The sequence below is a fragment of the Schistocerca serialis genome, chromosome 6 (genome assembly GCF_023864345.2).
Source record: "Schistocerca serialis cubense isolate TAMUIC-IGC-003099 chromosome 6, iqSchSeri2.2, whole genome shotgun sequence".
Taxonomy (NCBI): Eukaryota; Metazoa; Arthropoda; class Insecta; order Orthoptera; family Acrididae; genus Schistocerca; species Schistocerca serialis.
The window spans coordinates 728,317,756-728,336,578 of NC_064643.1; the positions used below are offsets into that span (position 1 = coordinate 728,317,756).

At 42.6% G+C, this 18,823-nt stretch overlaps 1 protein-coding gene across 1 annotated transcript in view; it reads left to right on the forward strand.

Annotated features, from left to right (window-relative positions):
- Nucleotides 1-13,616, forward strand: part of LOC126485050 (repulsive guidance molecule B-like) — a 343,575-nt gene extending 329,959 nt beyond the window's left edge. The window contains exons 6-7 of the mRNA XM_050108651.1: nucleotides 2,125-2,475; nucleotides 11,890-13,616. Coding sequence (XP_049964608.1) covers nucleotides 2,125-2,475; nucleotides 11,890-12,210 — 672 coding nt within the window. The 3' untranslated portion in view covers nucleotides 12,211-13,616. The remainder of the gene's footprint in view (nucleotides 1-2,124; nucleotides 2,476-11,889) is intronic.
- Nucleotides 13,617-18,823: the final 5,207 nt, after the last annotated feature.

The following is an 18,823-nucleotide window of genomic DNA, read 5'->3' on the forward strand; positions in this document are numbered from 1 at the left end:
TATTTGTACTGTGTTGTCACGTGTCCAGATGCTACTGCAATTCCCACTCGTTGTTCAAAATCTCTTTCGAATAAAATTATAAACTAGAAAAAGGCTGGAACACAAACATAGATCATTCAAAGCTTGCCTTTAGATAATATAAACGAACAAACTGACACCGAAAGACTTAAGAATCACAAATTGAAAAGACCGATACGTCGTCACAAATACTAGTGAACAGAGCGATACCTGCAGCACATAACCTACTGACCTCCCTTATAACTCATATGGATATGGTGTCTCTTCTCTCGGACATGTCCGAAAGAAGAGACACCATATCCATATCAGTATATCGTTTTGGCAATACCAGCCATGACCTCCTCCATCTGTGCGGATGCACACACATTCCCCGAACTCTTACGGGACTTGGTAAGAATGTATTCCGCGAGTAATGAGCGTGTTGGGGTGGGACACTACGAAAGTAGTGTGTGGACGTACAAGGTGAGAATGTGGGTCTCGCGGGAGGCGTGCGGGAGATAGTCCCTGCAGTCGCTCCATCCTGTGTGCCCTCGGTGGCTCGGATGGATAGAGCGTCTGCCATGTAAGCAGGAGATCCCGGGTTCGAATCCGGGTCGGGGCACACATTTTCACCTGTCCCCACTGATACAAATAAACGCCCGTCAGTAGCTGAAGGTATTAATGTATAATTCTAATATCCCTGATCTACATTTATACTCCGCAAGCCACCCTATGGTATGTGGCGGAGGGCACTTTACGTGCCACTGTCATTAGCTCCCTTTCCTGCTCCAGTCGCGTATGGTTTTTTGGGAAGAACGACTGCCGGAAAGCCTTCGTGCGCGCTCGAATCTCTCTAATTTTACATTCGTGATCTCCTCGGGAGGTATAAGTAGGGGGAAGCAATATATTCGATACCTCATCCAGAAACGCACCCTCTCGAAACCTGGCGAGCAAGCTACACCGCGATGCAGAGCGCCTCTCTTGCAGAGTCTGCCACTTGAGTTTGCTAAACATCTCCGTAACGCTATCACGCTTACCAAATAACCCTGTGACGAAACGCGCCGCTCTTTGGATCTTCTCTATCTCCTCCGTCAACCTGATCTGGTACGGATCCCACACTGATGAGCAATACTCAAGTAAAGGTCGAACGAGTGTTTTGTAAGCCACCTCCTTTGTTGATGGACTATATTTTCTAAGGACTCTCCCAACGAACCTCAATCTAGCACCCGCCTTACCGACAATTAATTTTATATGATGATTCCACTTCAAATCGTTCCGCTCGCATACTCCCAGATATTTTACAGAAGTAACTGCGACCAGTGTTTGTTCCGCTATCATATAATTATACAATAAAGGATCCTTCTTTCTATATATTCGCAATACATTACATTTGTCTATCTTAAGGGTCAGTTGCCACTCCCTGCACCAAGTGCCTATCCGCTGCAGATCCTCCTGCATTTCGCTGCAATTTTCTAATGCTGCAACTTCTCTGTATACTACAGCATCATCCGCGAAAAGCCGCATGGAACTTCCGACACTATGTACTAGGTCATTTATATATATTGTGAAAAGCAATGGTCCCATAGCACTCCCCTGTGGCACGCCAGAGGTTACCTTAACGTCTGTAGACGTCTCTCCTTTGATAACAACATGCTGTGTTCTGTTTGCTAAAAACTCTTCAATCCAGCCACACAGCTGGTCTGATATTCCGTAGGCTCTTACTTTGTTTAACAGGCGACATTTCGGAACTGTATCGAACGCCTTCCGGAAGTCAAGGAAAATGGCATCTACCTGGGAGCGTGTATCTAATATTTTATGGGTCTCATGAACAAATAAAGCGAGTTGGGTCTCTCACGATCGCTGTTTACGGAATCTGATTGCCTAAATCCATGACTTTTGTGATATGGTGAGAGGAAAGTGCAAGCGGGTTGCGCATTAGGAAGAAACACAAATTTTCGATAACATTTATGTGTATGTACAGATGTATAGCCTGTTACTTTAATAGTTTAATTGCCTGATTTGTTTTCAAGTTAAATAATCTGGACAGTACTGGCTAAGTTGTAAACATGGAAATATTAGATTTAAATCTACTAGGTCATTTATATGCTGCCGCTGTGTGTGGTGCAGGTGACGGTGATCGTGCGCGGCGCCCCCGCCGGCTCGGCCGCGTGCTCGCGCCACCGCAAGACGTACGAGGCGACGGCGGACGCGCCGCTGCCCGCCACCTTCGTGGACGGCACGCAGCGCTCTGCCGGCGGCAACGTGCAGCTGTCGGTGCACGAGGAGGGCCGGCGCGTCGAGCTGTGGGTGCGCCACGTGGACGCGCTGGTCGTGGTGCGGCGCGCCGGCCGCTACCTCGCCTTCTCGGCGCGCCTCCCGCGACACGTGGCGTTCGGCGGCGGCGGCGGAGGCCGGCCCAGCAGCGGGCTCCAGCTGTGCGCCAGGGGCTGCCCCAGCAGCGAGCTGCTGCACCCTCTCGTAAGTACTAGCCTTGCTTTCCCTCCCCAGACTCCCCTCCTGTACCAGCGTCTCATGGGTTTCTTTTCTACTACTGTGTGGTGTGCGCTGAAGAGGTCACCCTTGATGACTTATTCCTCCAGGACGGGATGTAAGGATAAAAGGAGAAGTATTTATTACACATTCAGTTAGGCTTGGGCACTCAGTGTGTCCTTTAGCCTGCTGTCTTTGGTGATGACACATCTCACCCTCCACAGGAGATAGACAAGGCTGTTGTTTGTGACTGCTTCCTCGTGTTATGACAGATCGTCTATGAGGGGTGAAACATTATTGACTTCGGTACTAGATACTTGTGCCGTCTTGCAGGGTTTACCGTTCCTACCTACATGGAAGAATCCTGAAGATACTAGAAGGTATCAGATTATATAATCAGGAACGAGGTTTTAAATTGTAAGACATTTCCAGGGGCAGATGTCGACTCTGACCACCATCTATTGGTTATGAACTGTAGATTAAAACTGAAGAAACTGCAAAAATGTGGGAATTTAAGGAGATGGGACCTGGATAAACTGACTAAACCAGAGGTTGTACAGAGATTCAGGGAGAGCATTAGGGAACGATTCACAAGAATGGGGGAAAGAAATACAGTAGAAGAAGAATGGGTAGCTCTGAGGGATGAAGTAGTGAAGGCAGCAGAGGATAAAGTAGGTAAAAAGACGAGGGCTAGTAGAAACCCTTCGGTAACAGAAGAGGTACTGAAAATAATCAAAGAAGAAAATACAAAAATGAAGTAAATGAAGCAGGCAAAAAGGAATACAAACGTCTGAAAAATGAGATCGACAAGAAGTGCAAAATGGCTAAGCAAGCATGGCTAGAGGACAAATGTAAGGATTTAGAGGCTTATCTCACGAGGGGTAAGATGGATACTGCCTACAGGAAAATTAAAGAGACTTTTGGAGAAAAGAGAACCACTTGTATGAATATCAAGAGCTCAGATGGAAACCCAATTCTAAGCAAAGAAGGGAAAGCAGAAAGGTGGAAAGAGTATGTAGAGGCTCTATACAAGAGCGATGTACTTCACGACAATATTATAGAATTGGATGAGAATGTAGATGAAGATGAAATGGGAGATACGATACTGCGTGAGGACTTCGACAGAGCACTGAAAGACCTGAGTTGAAACAAGGCCCCCGGAGTAGACAACATTCCATTGGAACTACTGACGGCCTTGGGAGAGCCAGTCCTGGCAAAACTCTAACATCTGGTGAGCAAGATGTACGAGACAGGCGAAATACCCTCAGACTTCAAGAAGAATGTAATAATCCCAATCCCAAAGAAAGCAGGTGTTGACAGATGGGAAAATTACCGAACTGTCAGTTTAATAAGTCACAGCTGCAAAATACTAACGCGAATTCTTTACAGACGAATGGAAAAACTTGTAGAAGCCGACCTCGGGGAAGATTAGTTTGGATTCCGTAGAAATGTTGGAACACGTGAGGCAGTACTGACACTACGACTTATCTTAGAAGCTAGATTAAGGAAAGGCAAACCTACGTTTCTAGCATTTGTAGACTTGAAGAAAGCTTTTGACCATGTTGACTGGAATACTCTCTTTCAAATTCTGAAGGTGGCAGGGGTAAAATACAGGGAGCGAAAGGCTATTTACAATTTGTACAGAAACCAGATGTCAGTTATAAGAGTGGAGGGGAACGAAAGGGAAGCAGTGGTTGGGAAGGGAGTGAGACAGGATTGTATCCTCTCCCCGATATTAGTCAATCTGTATATTGAGCAAGCAGTGAAGGAAACAAAAGAAAAGTTTGGAGTAGGTATTAAAATCCATGGAGAAGAAATAAAAACTTTGAGGTTCGTCGATGACATTGTAATTCTGTCAGAGACAGCAAAGGACTTGGAAGATCAGTTGAACGGAATGGACAGTGTCTTGAAAGGAGGGTACAAGATGAACATCAACAAAAGCAGAACGGGGATAATGGAATGTAGTCGAATTAAGTCGGGTGATGCTGAGGGTATTAGATTAGGAAATGAGACACTTAAAGTAGTAAAGGAGTTTTGCTATTTGGGGAGCAAAATAACTGATGATGATCGAAGTAGAGAGGATATAAAATGTAGACTGGCAATGGCAAGGAAAGCGTTTCAGAAGAAGAGAAATTTGTTAACATCGAGTATAGATTTAAATGTCAGGAAGTCGTTTCTGAAAGTATTCGTATAGAGTGTAGCGATATTTGGAATTGAAACATGGACGATAAATAGTTTGGACAAGAAGAGAATAGAAGCTTTCGAAATGTGGTGCTACAGAAGAATGCTGAAGATTAGATGGGTAGCTCACATGACTAATGAGGAGGCATTGAATAGAATTAGGGAGAAGAGCAGTTAGTGGCGAACTTGAATAGAAGAAGGGATCGGTTGGTAGGACATGTTCTGAGGCACCAATTTAGTATTGGAGGGCAGCGTGGAGGGTAAAAATCGTAGAGGGAGACCAAGAGATGAATACACTATGCAGATTCAGAAGGATGTAGGCTGCAGTAGGTACTGGGAGATGAAGAAGCTTGCACAGGATAGAGTAGCATGGAGAGCTGCATCAAACCAGTCTCAGGACTGAAGACCACAACAACAATAATTTGCATATTACAATATATAACAAAACTTGGTAGTATTATGGAACCACATTCAAAACACATGCACATACAGTAGAGAAGTGGGAAGTTCTTGAGCAGTAGCATGATGAAGATGTTTCGGTAGTAAATCTACTGTCAAGAAACAGCTATGGTTATGTGGATACAGCAATTGCTTAAAAATGAGTTCGGTGCCAATAGTTGCAATGTGTTCACTTATAGACAAGCCATAATTCCAAGACAGAGCTGATTTCACAAAATGTTAGGTACTTAAATGTAAAGCAGTTCAGTACATTACTGATGTGCATCATGATGTTTACCGTGGCATACAGGTATTGGTTTCAATATCTTTTTCCTCATATAACCCTTCAATATATTTCTTCCACCTTTGTCTGATTGCAGTCAGGTGATACGTGTACTTAAAATAATGTGGCTCCGTTATGTATTTAACTCATCATGCAAACGTTAACGTAAACAAGTGCAGGAACTTCAACTATTACGCAATTCACTAACAAGCATCAGTGGAGTGTTAAGTGCGTGGACATACCTAGTTACGTAAGATGGTTTTTAACTGGATTGTTTTTATTTGTGACGAACAGGTTTTTATTATTAACAGACCTGTCTGGAATGTGCTACATAATATCTGCTAGAATACCAACATGGTATGTGATACAGTCGGGAAGTATGACAAGTTTTTTTAAAGGTCTGAGTTTGACAGTCTTGTTGAAACCGGTAATCAGGAATAAATAACACTGAATGCGATCTTGGCTATTAAATTAACTCTAAAGCAATTACAGATCGCTCATTCTTGTCTCTAATTATGAGAAATTTCAATCGACTGTCTTTACTTGCGGTTCCGTCGTGAGGTAGGTAGCAGTTTTGACACGGAACCTTTTTCTTTGGATGGCAGCCCACTACCACCTCTTGAAAGATTGTTGGTGGTGTTCTGGTTCACCCTGTAACTAGTGTAGGCTTTCGTGACCGTACCTCGTTTCAGTAAAACTGCTACGGGTATGTGACCGCGTGCCGCCACTACGTTAAATATCACGTAGGTATAATGAGATGGAGGTAAGAGAGATTACTGTGCGTGCATCTCCGTATATGAATGGAATACGTGGGTTTCAATACGTCAGAAAACAGTTTATGCTGATGCGAAGTACTTTCCGTCTCGCTCTGCAGTGTGGCGTGTGTAGTATACATGTAGATACACTGAAAAGTTCATCGCTTAGTGCTTTTCACTGTTCAAGCATAAATTTTTAATTTACTCCTTTCTTACCACTAACTGTATTTTCAGCATACCTTGCAGACAGTATCAACATATACCACTGAATGTTCAAACGCCTGTGAATTTGTAAGGGACCAAACTGCTGAGTTCATCGGTCCCTAGACCTACACACCACTTGAACTAACTTATGCTAAGGTAAAAAACCGCACACAACCGGGGGAGGACTCGAACCTCCGGCGGGAGGGTCCGCGCAGTACGTGACATGGCGCCTCAAACTGTGAGGCCATAAACCACTGAACGTATTTGCGAAATTATGTACGTATACTAGACGTAGTTGAGAGAGACGATATCATAAATATTGGGATGCGTATAAAACTGGCATTTTCGGAAAACTGAACGCAAACAGTCATCCTGTGTTTGATAATGACAGCACATATTTTTAAACCTTCTCCTAAACTTTTTCTCGCTTACATTTTAACGTCAAATATGAAGTAATTTTTAGGTAAGCACACGTTCGAAACTGTTTTATACATGGGAGTTAGATTTTTCGATGAATCGAGAATGGGGCGTTAATGGTGTTTCCTGATCGATGGGCAGGCAGAAGTGGCCCAGCTGTATGGCCTTCGTGCTCACTTGATTTGAACCCTGTCGATTTTTACTTGCGGGGACACTTAAAATCATTGGTGTATTCGTCTCCGCTGCCTGACATGTAATCATTTCGGAATTTTAGTGTGGGAGGATATGAGGAAATACGCAGCAGTCCTGAGATTTAGGATCGTGTTCGCATCCTATGGATTTGAAAGTGTTTTTTCTCTGGCTTGTTGCATGCCAGTGATGTAATCTTCAGGCTTATACAGCCTTTATTGCATTTTTAGTGCATTTTGTATATTAACAAAGTCGTTCTCGTGCGGTAACAACGAATGACCGGAAATGAGAAATTTTAGGGTAATCTTTTTAAGGATGGCATATTCCTGTAGAGCGATCTTCAACAGTCTTACGTGGATTCGGTTCCACATTGCAAATCACTGCAATCGAGAGGTTTATTCCAAATAAATAAAAAAAAGACGGAGATGATCTCCCATTGAATACAAAATGAGTCAGAACACCGTTGCAGATACGACGACAAAAGCATACCAAATTTTTAAAAAAGCAAAATACCAGCATTGGCGATATTGTACAGAAGCTCTAAATTTAGTGCGGACTTCAATGCGGGATGCTTTTAATAGTGTCCACAACAGAACTTGATCTCGAAAACTGGCAGAAAATAGAGAGAGATTCTGGCCGTGTGTAAAGTATGCTAGCGGCAAAGATATAATCAATGCCTTCTCTGCGCAATAGCAATGGAAATACTATCGATGACAGTGCTTAGCAGCACTAAACGCAGCATTCCGAAATTCCTTCACCAAAGAAGACGAAGTAAATATTCCAGAATTCGAATCGAGGATAGCTGCCAACTTGAGTAACGTAGAAGTAGGTATCGTCGCAGTGGTGAAGCATCGTAAATCGCTTAATAAAAGCAAGCCTTCCAGTCCAGACTGTATACCTATTAGGTCCCTTTCAGCGTCTGCTGATGCAATTCCATTCTTAACACTCGTATACAACCGAGCGCACGACAAAAGATCCGTACCCAAAGACTGGAAAATTGCACAGGTCACACCAATATTCAAAAAAGGCTCATATCATTAACGAAGATATCTAGCAGTATTTTGGAGCATACATTGTGTTCGCACATGAATTATCTCCAAGACAAAGATCTATTGACACACAGTCAACACGGATTTAGAAAAGATCATTACTGTGAAACACAACTAGCTCCTTATTCAGACGAAGTGTTGAGTGCTACCGACAAGGGATTTCAAATTTATTTCGTATGTCTATATTCCAGAAGGCTTTAGAGACCTACCTCATAAGCGGCTTGTAATCATATTATGTGCTTATGGATCATCGTCTTAGCTATTCAACTGGATTAGTGATTTCTAGTGCTCCCCAAGGTCGTGTTATATCCCGTCTCCTGTTACTTACAGGTACCTATATAAACGACTTAGGGGATATTCTGAACAGCTGTCTCATGGTGGTGGAAGAAGATCGAACCAAATTGCAAAATGATTTAGAAAAGGTATCTGCATGGTGCGAAAATCGGCAATTGAGGCAGAATTATAAAAGTGTGAGATCATCCACATGAGTGCTAAAAGGAACCCGATAAACTTCGATTATCTAAAATCTAAGTACCTAGGTATTCCGGTTACTAACTACTTAAATTGGAAAGAACACACAGAAAATGTTGTGGGGAAGGCGAACCAAAAATTGCGTTTTCTTGGCAGAACACTTTGAAGATGCAACGTATCTACTAAAGAAACTGTCAACAGTATGCTAGTCTGTCCTCTATTGGAGTACTGCTGCGCGATGGGTGATCCTTACCAGAGAGAATTAACGGAACACATCGAGAATGTTCAAAGAAGAACAGCGCGATTTGTGTAATCGAGAAATACGAGCGTGTCACGAACATGAGACAGGATTTGTGGAGGACATCATTAAAACAAAGGCGTTTTTCGTTGCGGCGGAATCTTATCACGAAATTTCAGTCACCAACTTTCTCCTCCGAATGTGAAAATATTGTGTTCACGCCGATCTACATAGGGAGATACGATGATCATAAGAAAATAAGTGAAATCAGAGCTCGCATGGAAAGGTACAGGTGTTGGGGAGTGGGATAGTAGAGAATTATTGTGAAGGTATTTCGATGAACCCTCTGCCGGGCACTTAAGTCGATGTAGATGTACAACAACTGGTGGATCGTTCCGACCTCTCTAGAGAGCAGCACGTTACGGAATGGATGTGGTTCTATTTTGCACGACACAAGAGTCCTACACACATTCCATCACAGTCTGCAACAGATAATCAGAAATCATAAAAATGGTAGTTGGCGAATAACTCAACTAGCTACAAATACTTTCAAAACGTTTTTAGTGCCATAACCGCTTTTTGGCTACCATGGCTAATATTTTTCGTTGCGTAATTGTGAACAACAGCATGTGGTCTCCTCTCCAATACGTTACAGCAGATGGCGGTCTGTTTTGTTGTGGTTCACGTGGTTTTCTAGCTCGATGTAAATGTTCTCGAATTCCACCATAGCTCACATGCTGTAAATAAATCAGTGTGACACACTTCAAAATATTCTTAAAATGCATATTGAGCATCGCACATCCGTTATACACTTGATGTTTTTCTTTACAATGCAGAGATTTCCTTTGCATCACCAACTGTCATTCACAGCCGCGGAGTCCACAAAATCCAACATGGATAAAATAACGTCAAAAATGATAGTTGGTTCCTAATAGCATAACTACGTCCAATTGCGCTCAGCCCTCTGGTGATCACTTTTGAGAGAAGGGAAAAAGGGAGGGGTGGCGACAGAACTTGGCGTGACGGTATGAGGTGGGTCATGACGCTGTAGTGTCGAGAGATTTTCTTCCTCTTCTTTATCAGTTTGTTACGTAATCGACTTTGAAACATGTCAGTATATACGTCAATCTGATATAAAAGTAACAACAAGTGCCTCCTGTTAATGGCATGTGGTAATCTGTTAGTTTTTATATTGTCTCTACGATATTTTAATATCAAGAGGGTCATTTCAGAAGTTCTGTACACTGTAAGATAGAATTAAAGGAAATAGTTTATCTTACAAAAGACCTTTACAGCCCTTCAATATAACTTCGTTTCTTCCTTACGACAATTTCCAAACGTCTTGGCAATTTCTGTATTTCACATGGGGCCATCTTTATTGTTGAGCTGTCTTACATCCACAGTGTTGTTTCGTACGTTTTTCTTAAGAACAAGAGTCACATGTGGGGCATACGTGCCCTCTAGTTTTGAAACACTCTGTATTACATTACAATGAAATGAACACCGTTAGCTGCTTACGGGCGTTGACATACGTCAACGGGAACAGCTGAAAATGTGTGCCCAACCGGGACTCGAACCCGGAATCTCCTGCTTACATGGCAGACGCTCTATCCATCTGAGCCAACGAGGACACAGAGGATAGCGCGACTGCAGGCATTTATCTCTGGCACGCCTCCCGCGAAACCCACGTTCTCAACGTATTGTCCCGCACTACATTCGTAGTGCCCCCGCCCATTATACTCATTACTCGCGGCGCGTTGCCGATTCCCGTAAGAGTTCGGGCTCTGTTTGTGCATTCGCACACATTTTCATCTGTCCCCCATGGTCACCGATGGCACATGTTCTATCGGACATGTCGGAAAGAACAGATACCATCTTAGTATATTGTTGTTGTGGTCTTCCGTGCTGAGACTGGTTTGATGCAGCTCTCCATGCTACTCTATCCTGTGCAAGCTTCATCATCTCCCAGTACTTACTGCAACCTACGTCCTTCTGAATCTGCTTAGTGTATTCATCTCTTGGTCTCCCTCTACGATTTTTACCCTCTACACTGCCCTCCAATGCTAAATTTGTGATCCCATGATGCCTCAGACCATGTCCTACCAACCGGTCCCTTCTTCTTGTCAAGTTGTGCCACAAACTCCTCTTCTCCCCGATTCTATTCAATACCTCCTCATTAGTTATGTGATCTACCCATCTAATCTTCAGCATTCTTCTGTAGCACCACATTTCGAAAGCTTCTATTCTCTTCTTGTCTAAACTATTTATCGTCCACGTTTTACTTTCAGAAACGACTTCCTGACACTTAAATCTATACTCGATGTTAACAAATTTCTCTTCTTCAGAAACGCTTTCCTTGCCATTGCCAGTCTACATTTTATATCCTCTCTACTTCGACCATCATCTGTTGTTATGCTCCCCAAATAGCAAAACTCCTTTACTACTTTAAGTGTCTCATTTCCTAATCTAATTCCTTCAGCATCACCCGACTTAATTCGACTACATTCCATTATCGTCGTTTTGCTTTTGTTGATGTTCATCTTATATCCTCCTTTCAAGACACTATCCATTCCGTTCAACTGCTCTTCCAAGTCCTTTGCTGTCTCTGACAGAATTACAATGTCATCGACGAACCTCAACGTTTTTGTTTCTTCTCCATGGATTTTAATACCTATTCCGAATTTTTCTTTTGTTTCCTTTACTGCTTGCTCAATATACAGATTGAATAACATCGGGGATAGGCTACAACCCTGTCTGACTCCCTTCCCAACCACTGCTTCCCTTTCATGTCCGTCGACTCTTATAACTGCCATCTGGTTTCTGTACAAATTGTAAATAGCCTTTCGCTCTCCCCGGAGGCGTGCCAGAGATAAATGCCTGCAGTCGCGCTATCCTCTGTGTCCTCCGTGGCTCAGATGGATAGAGTGTCTGCCACGTAAGCAGGAGATCCCGGGTTCGAGTCCCGGTCGGGGCACACATTTTCATCTGTCCCCGTTGACGTAAGTCAACGCCCGTAAGCAACTAAGGGTGTTCATTTCATTGTACCTGTTCTTTTGGACATGTCCGAAAGAACAGGTACCATCTTAGTATATATACTCTGTATTACGACTTGATCGTCGGATCTGGGCGAGTGCAGTGTACCTTGCTTCACACCCGCTGTGTCCCGTGTGCCCGCAGGAGGACCGCGGCAGCGCCATGAAGCAGGCTGACGCGGAGGCGGTGTGCGGCGCCAGCAACCTGACCGGCTCCTACCACGACTGGTGCGTCTTCGACGTGATGACGACCGGCGCCGACGACTTCGCGGCTGCCGCCCACGCCGCCCTCACCGACGTGCGGCGCCTCGACCCGCTGTCCGCGCCGTCCACGTCGGCGTCTTCGTCGTCGGCGTCGGGCGGCGCGCCGAGGGGCGGCCGCGAGCAGCGCTCGGGGGCGGCGTCGCTGGCGGCGTGGTTGCGCGCCGCCCTCGCCGCCTCCGTGTTCTTCGCCCTCGCGGTCTGAGGCCGCCCTCCCCACCCACAGAACCTCACATCACCCGCGATACTGCGCGACAATGGTCATTAAACCCTGTAGCCGTAGTGGATGTTGTAGTCCCGTAGTTAGCAGTAGTAAATTAATCTCTGTATTCATTCGTCAGTGTTAGGTGTCGCCCTCTTCAGCCGTGACTTTTGTGTAATAGTAGCAGGTTTTCGCGTTAAGGTACCAGCCCTCACGATTCGTGTCGACTGCTGTTCTTGTGTAGACATGTACACTATACCGTGTGGAATTGCAAATGGAGAGCGCAAATTGTTGGACTTTGGGTTCGGTTCGACTGCTCGCGAGAGTTGTAGCAGTCCAATGTCTCCCAGTGTGGGTGTACAGTGTGACGGCGCCTCTAGACAGTTTAGTTTGTGGGATCACAATAGCCGGCGCCTGTCTTTGGCGCAGAAAACGGGGTTAGCTGACACACACACCGAGGGGACCCCATCACGTGCCACGCCGAATGCCTTCGCAGCTGACTTCCAGTATCCGGTGTGCGCGGAGTGCCGTTAGAGCCGCAAATGGTGTGCACTGCCGTGCCGCATCGTGCACTGGCAAAAGCATTTCGGGACTACAGACGCAGGAGTGCAGCTTTAAATTGTCCCGATTAATTAACTCGGCCCCACTCTGTAACTCTTTAGCTACATTTCTTACCCTCCCACCTAGATATAGGCAACAGTATGGGTGCAGTTTACTGTTATCCCTCATTTCAAACAGAAACGTAAGTTTCGTGCGCGTTTGATACAGCTCACGACAAGATCTCAAGCAATGTTTGTGCAGCTCAGCCAAATGCGACTCCCTACATATATGCGTGTGTACCAGTATTCACCACTACATAAGAAAGTTTTTTTGGTATTAATCATCTTAACGAACAGTATTTTTCTACAAAGTGTCACAGTCGTTTTTAATCGGGATGTACGTTACGAGTGAGAAAATAAGTGCTACGCCACTTTTTAGGCAACAGTACGTTTGTATTTTACAAGTATGTAAATAACAGTGTAAATATGTAATATTGCGTCAGTAGTCTACTACTCGGAGGCAGAGTGCGTGTGTGGGAGGCGGGATTAAGCAGCAGACACCAGGTGTTCGGTGGGGGACTCCCCGCCACACGGGGAAGCCCCGTGCAGTGCTGCCACAGCCTCCACCGACATCTGCACCACTCGCAGCCTCGTTGTTGTCATTTTGTTTGTTTTCGTTTTTTGTGTATGTGCTGTGTATTGACAGGCAACTGAACAAAGTATTTTGTTTTCGTTTTATCTATGTAAATAGAGATGTACATTTTAATTTATAAGAAAAAACACTTGTGATTTGTAGTATATTTACGGTTAAAAGAGATAGTATATACAGATAAATAAAATCCGAATATATATCTATATACATAATTTAAATGGTTGTTTTATTCATCTGAATGTTTCCTTGCAAGTACTCTAAACTGAGGAGTTACTGACAATGACACTGTCGTCATCTAAGGATCAGTGCAAAATTTTTCCCTTAATGTTTAGTCAGTGTCATGGTGCCTTTCAGACTTCAGACATTTACTGTTCTGTTGCGCAATGTTGTCTCACTAGTATTGAATTGCACTTAGCTAGTAGAAACATTTTCAAAAATATCTCAACAAACATTACAAGCCAATAAGAAAACACTAATGTGAAGCTTTTTCTCAAAAATAAAATTATACTTTCAGTTATTACACCTATAATACACAAGTATTTTACTCAGAATCTAGAACTGGAAAAAGCAACGAAAGCCCAGGAAAATTTAATACATAATTTTACATTTTGATGTTCAAAATACAGTTTTATTACAGTCCACAGTTGTTCTGGCCAGAAGATATTCTTCTACTCTTTTTCTTAAAAGTTTGAGTGCAGTTTTAATCAGCAGCATAGTTAACACTTGCAAAATGAAAAACACACAAAAATAACTGAGACATGCATGCCAGAGCTTGTTATAAATGCAGTTTATTTTTCAGCACAAACACTCTCAATTTCAGTAAAAATTATAGATTTCACCCATCTCTGGCCATTGAAATGGTGACATATCATAAGATGGTTGTGTAGTTGACTCTAGCCACGGAGAAAACGATGTTGTCAATGAATGTGTGAGACCTGTAATGTAGATATGTATGTGAAAGACTTGTCAACAGGCACCACTCAGCCCTTTTTGATTGATGAGAGAAATCTGGTTGTGGTTCCAATTTTGTACAAATTAATTACAAATCATATGTTACACCATAATAGTCTCAATAAACCAAGAAACTGAAATACACATCATGAAAGGGATAGCCACAGAACTGGTATCACACATCTGTGAGATATCACTGTGATTATACTGCCTATTTACTGATGGCCAAACAGGGTTAATGGCACTTCACATCACTGCAAGGAACCAGTAATGCAACTGAAGACACATTAAGGGAGAGAGTAGAAAAGCCTCAGAAGGGGGTGGGGGATAGGGTGGCTGCCCGAGAATTTGGAAAATGCTTCACAAATGTGACACCAGTTATTGGTTGATGATGATCTCACTAAGGTCACTGTCAGATACATACAAATCTTCTGTCTCACTTAACACTAAAAGCTTGTAAGTTAACAGTGCCACACAGTAACGGGTTTTACTGCCGATGACTAAACTGATACTATTGACAGGCAATTTACAAATAATTTGCATTACATAATCATGAAGTGTACAAATGCACAGTGGAAATTTCAAAGCAAAATATTAGACGGCAAAATGTCAAACTTCTCATTAAGTAAATTTGAGTGTGTTATCCATAGTGTTAAATTTCAGTAACAGAAATGAAAAATTTGGAAGTACGTGTTAAGTAACAAGGGACGTTGCAAATCATGAAACAGTTACGGCAGTTTTATTCATTCATTCATTCATTCATTCATTTGGCCTGTAACAATCTATATTGAGTCATTATTGCCATGGCTGATGTGATTTATATAAGGTATGCAGGTAATGTGAAGGCATAACAGTAACATAGAACTACCAGACCTTGGTGGATAACTGACAGGTCTGACTGAAACAGTGAAGAAGTTAAGAGACAGGGATTGACAAATGTGACTACTACCAACATTCTTCAAACGTGCTGTAAGGAGACAATGTTATTCCGTCTCACACTGACCGCAGGTCAGTTAAGTAACACAGAGTTTAATGGAATAGGTGGTATATTGTAAATGATGGGTTATTTACTTTTCATCATAGGACAAAAAAACTCGATATATGCAACAAACAAAAATGTCATAAGGAAGCTTAAAAATTATTTCGCTGTAATAAAGTACAGCCTGAATCGCAGAACCAAACCAGCTGGAGTGTGTGAACCAGTATAATGCTAAAGGTAAGAGTATCGGATTGAAATTTAGGCTGTTGTACAGTGCCACTTTTGGGTATACAAATCACTTGCTAACCACGTATGCAACCCTGTACTCAGTGGCACATAAATATATCTGAACAACTTTCTACCACCAATCTCCTTGATAATTCAATGTGAACCCCTGCTGTCACGTGTTCCAACAGTTAGTGTTAGCAAATTCACAAGCAATCATGAACATGATACACTAGTACACTAGGTACATCATATTCTGTTAGACTTGTTCAGTTATCGTCACACTTACACCGAGCTTGATACAGTGTTCACTGTTCGTATCATAAACACCACTTTCAGAGGGAACCTAGTAAAGAAATTGTCTACACTGGTTGTAGCAGTTCCGCATACACCACTGTTGGTGGTTCGTGTTGTACCTTGTCAAGCGTCACTGTTTCTCACCCACGAAGGTAAACCAACATTAGTAACTGCAGAGAGAACCCTACAACACGTCTTTTGATTTGAGATTTGTTCGAATCTAGGATCGTGTTAATTGATGCACAAAGATGCAGTCGCGTACAAGTTGCTTCAACTTCAAATGCAGCGCGAGTTTGTACGAATACTATCACTGGGAGAGCGACACGCTTAACCTTATACTGACTGCTTTCCTATTAGGAGTTTGCAGGACCTTGCGGTGCGATCGCGTCTGTATTCAAAATATTTCAGTAAGCATGTTTACTTTGACTTCAGCGTTAATTATATCTAGACGCTTATAACAGTATTCGATGATAGTTTAAGAGTAAAAATTTAGTCGGCTCTTAACAAAATATTTTTTGTTAATCAAAATCCTCCATGAAATACCACTTAAGTACTTCTATGTATACATCTACAGCGATTCCCTGCAAATCGCTCTTACATGTCTGTCACACAAATGACGTAGCAACTTAACAATATCATAATTCGAATAAGCAGCTTTCCGTCATCACTAAATAAAACCCATTGTGTGGAAATAATATTGGATTTTATACATGCACCCGTATTGGACCTAAATCTCAAAATAACTATTAAGTCTTTTTCCCCTCTATAATGTAATATTATCGTTCCAGTTACGCAGCGTACTTTAACGTCGCGGAGTTACGTTGCTGGCTGTTCACTTCTTGAAATTTACCGAAATGCGAATTATATACTTAAATATCTAGTTCATTTACAGCAATGCTCTTTAAATAAGTGAGCCCGATATTTTTATTAAAATATTTATATGCCGATACAATGTTAATTATTCTCGTGTAGAGAATACAAATCTTTGCTCTATAGTCAACGATAAACTTTACTACACGTCAGCGATATAACCCTTCACTTCCCGATAGTCAATAATCTCTTTCTTTGGTACCAATGAAAATGTGTCGATGTATTAACTGTTCGAAATATGTTTCCCTTATCGTATATTTCAAAATATTTCGGAACTTTTTCTTCACAAAATATTTATCACCACCTCTTAAACTCTCATGAGCGCTTCAATTACTTTTTGAATCAATAATAAATTTTAAATATCTTTGCCTATTAGCAAATCTCCCTTAACTACTACTACCGAGCGAGGTGGCGCAGTGGTTAGACACTGGACTCGCATTCGGGAGGACGACGGTTCAATCCCGCGTCCGGCCATCCTGCTTTAGGTTTTCCGTGATTTCCCTAAATCGCTCCAGGTAAATGCCGGGATGGTTCCTTTCAAAGGGCACGGCCGACTTCCTTCCCTAATCCGATGAGACCGATGACCTCGCTGTCTGGTCTCCTTCCCCAAACAACCCAACCCGACCCCTTAAATGCTATTATTCTTTTTCGTTAATTTTCTATTTTTAAATATTTTTCTTTCTTTCGTTCTTTCTGTCTTTTTGGCAATCAACAGGAGGGATTCTGTATACTGGTAAATCGGGAGATTCCTTTTCACTTCGAATAACATTTTACTTCTCTTTCAGAGTGCAGCTAGTCTTCGACTTGAGGGCAGAGAACTCCCTTCTGAGCGGACGGAATATTAATAAAAATAAATCAAACATAAATCAGCAAGGGCCACCGCCACTTAAACTCTGACATCTGAACAAAGTAAGCTGGAAAGTTCCTTCAGGCGTTGGACGAACAGCCACTCGTAACTTCCTTTTGCAGTACATGAGACCGATTTATCTGCTTAGTCAAATGGTTCCGGGCTTAAATTGCTCACTCTAACGAGGATGAAAATTATACCCTGTTATCCGAATCGTAAAATCAAATGAATTGCTTACTGCTGCTACCATATAAAGTTCCATCCACAAGTGTGTAGTGTCTGCCAAAAATCATAGGATCACCCAGTGGAGTTACACAAACGGTACCGCGCAACTAGCTTTGAGCGAGCACGACAAGCACACTACTTCAACAGCAGAACAGTCTGTTCTCCGATCCGAACCAGATATCACCAAATCACCCAAATTAACCTCTTCGCAGCAAACAACTGCGGTCGCAACACCTCCAGTATCGCTACATAAATAAATTTCACGAAGTTACTTTCATATTAACCTTCGCTATGCTCAGTTCCCGACTTATGCTCCTGATTCACAATCACGTGAATAGTCTCAAGGAGAGAGAGAGAGAGAGAGAGAGAGAGAGAGAGAGAGAGAGAGAGAGAGAGAGAGAGAGAGAAAGAGAGAAAATACCTTTGTCATCCTACACTGGTAGGCTGTTATTTGCAACAAATCGTTGTCACGCTAGCACAAATCCGACAGCTAACTCCTGACTGCCCACTGCTGGTGTATGGTCTTTGATCGAGACAAAACTGAACTGACTTAAGCTCAAGTTGAATAGTGACATACAAGTGGGGGGGGGGGGGGGGCAAAATAATGGTAGCTGATTAGTAATTTCTGCTTGAATAACTAAAAATAAATGATTGGAAAGAAAAATTGAAAGAAATTGTAAGGCAATTTATAAAGCTGTAAACACAGCGTTGGTGAATTTGAAAGTGACTGGTTAATTTACTCGTACCTTCGGCTTTACATGTATAAAAGGAAAAGACGAAGAAAGAAAAAAAATCATCCATTATAAAGTCCAAACTATACTGACGTCCACTAGTTAAAATGATACTGCCTATCTGCTTCATTTTAAATTAATCGGAACCGTTTCTCCAAGCAAATGAACAGCATTCCCCTCCACAGTCAACTATAGAATTGATATCCTTTGTCATTGCTCGCTGGTGCTAGCGTGGATAGCTGCGTGGTCATTTAGTCTGTGCGGTCATTGGTACCACTTTGCCATCAACAGCCGCCTCTC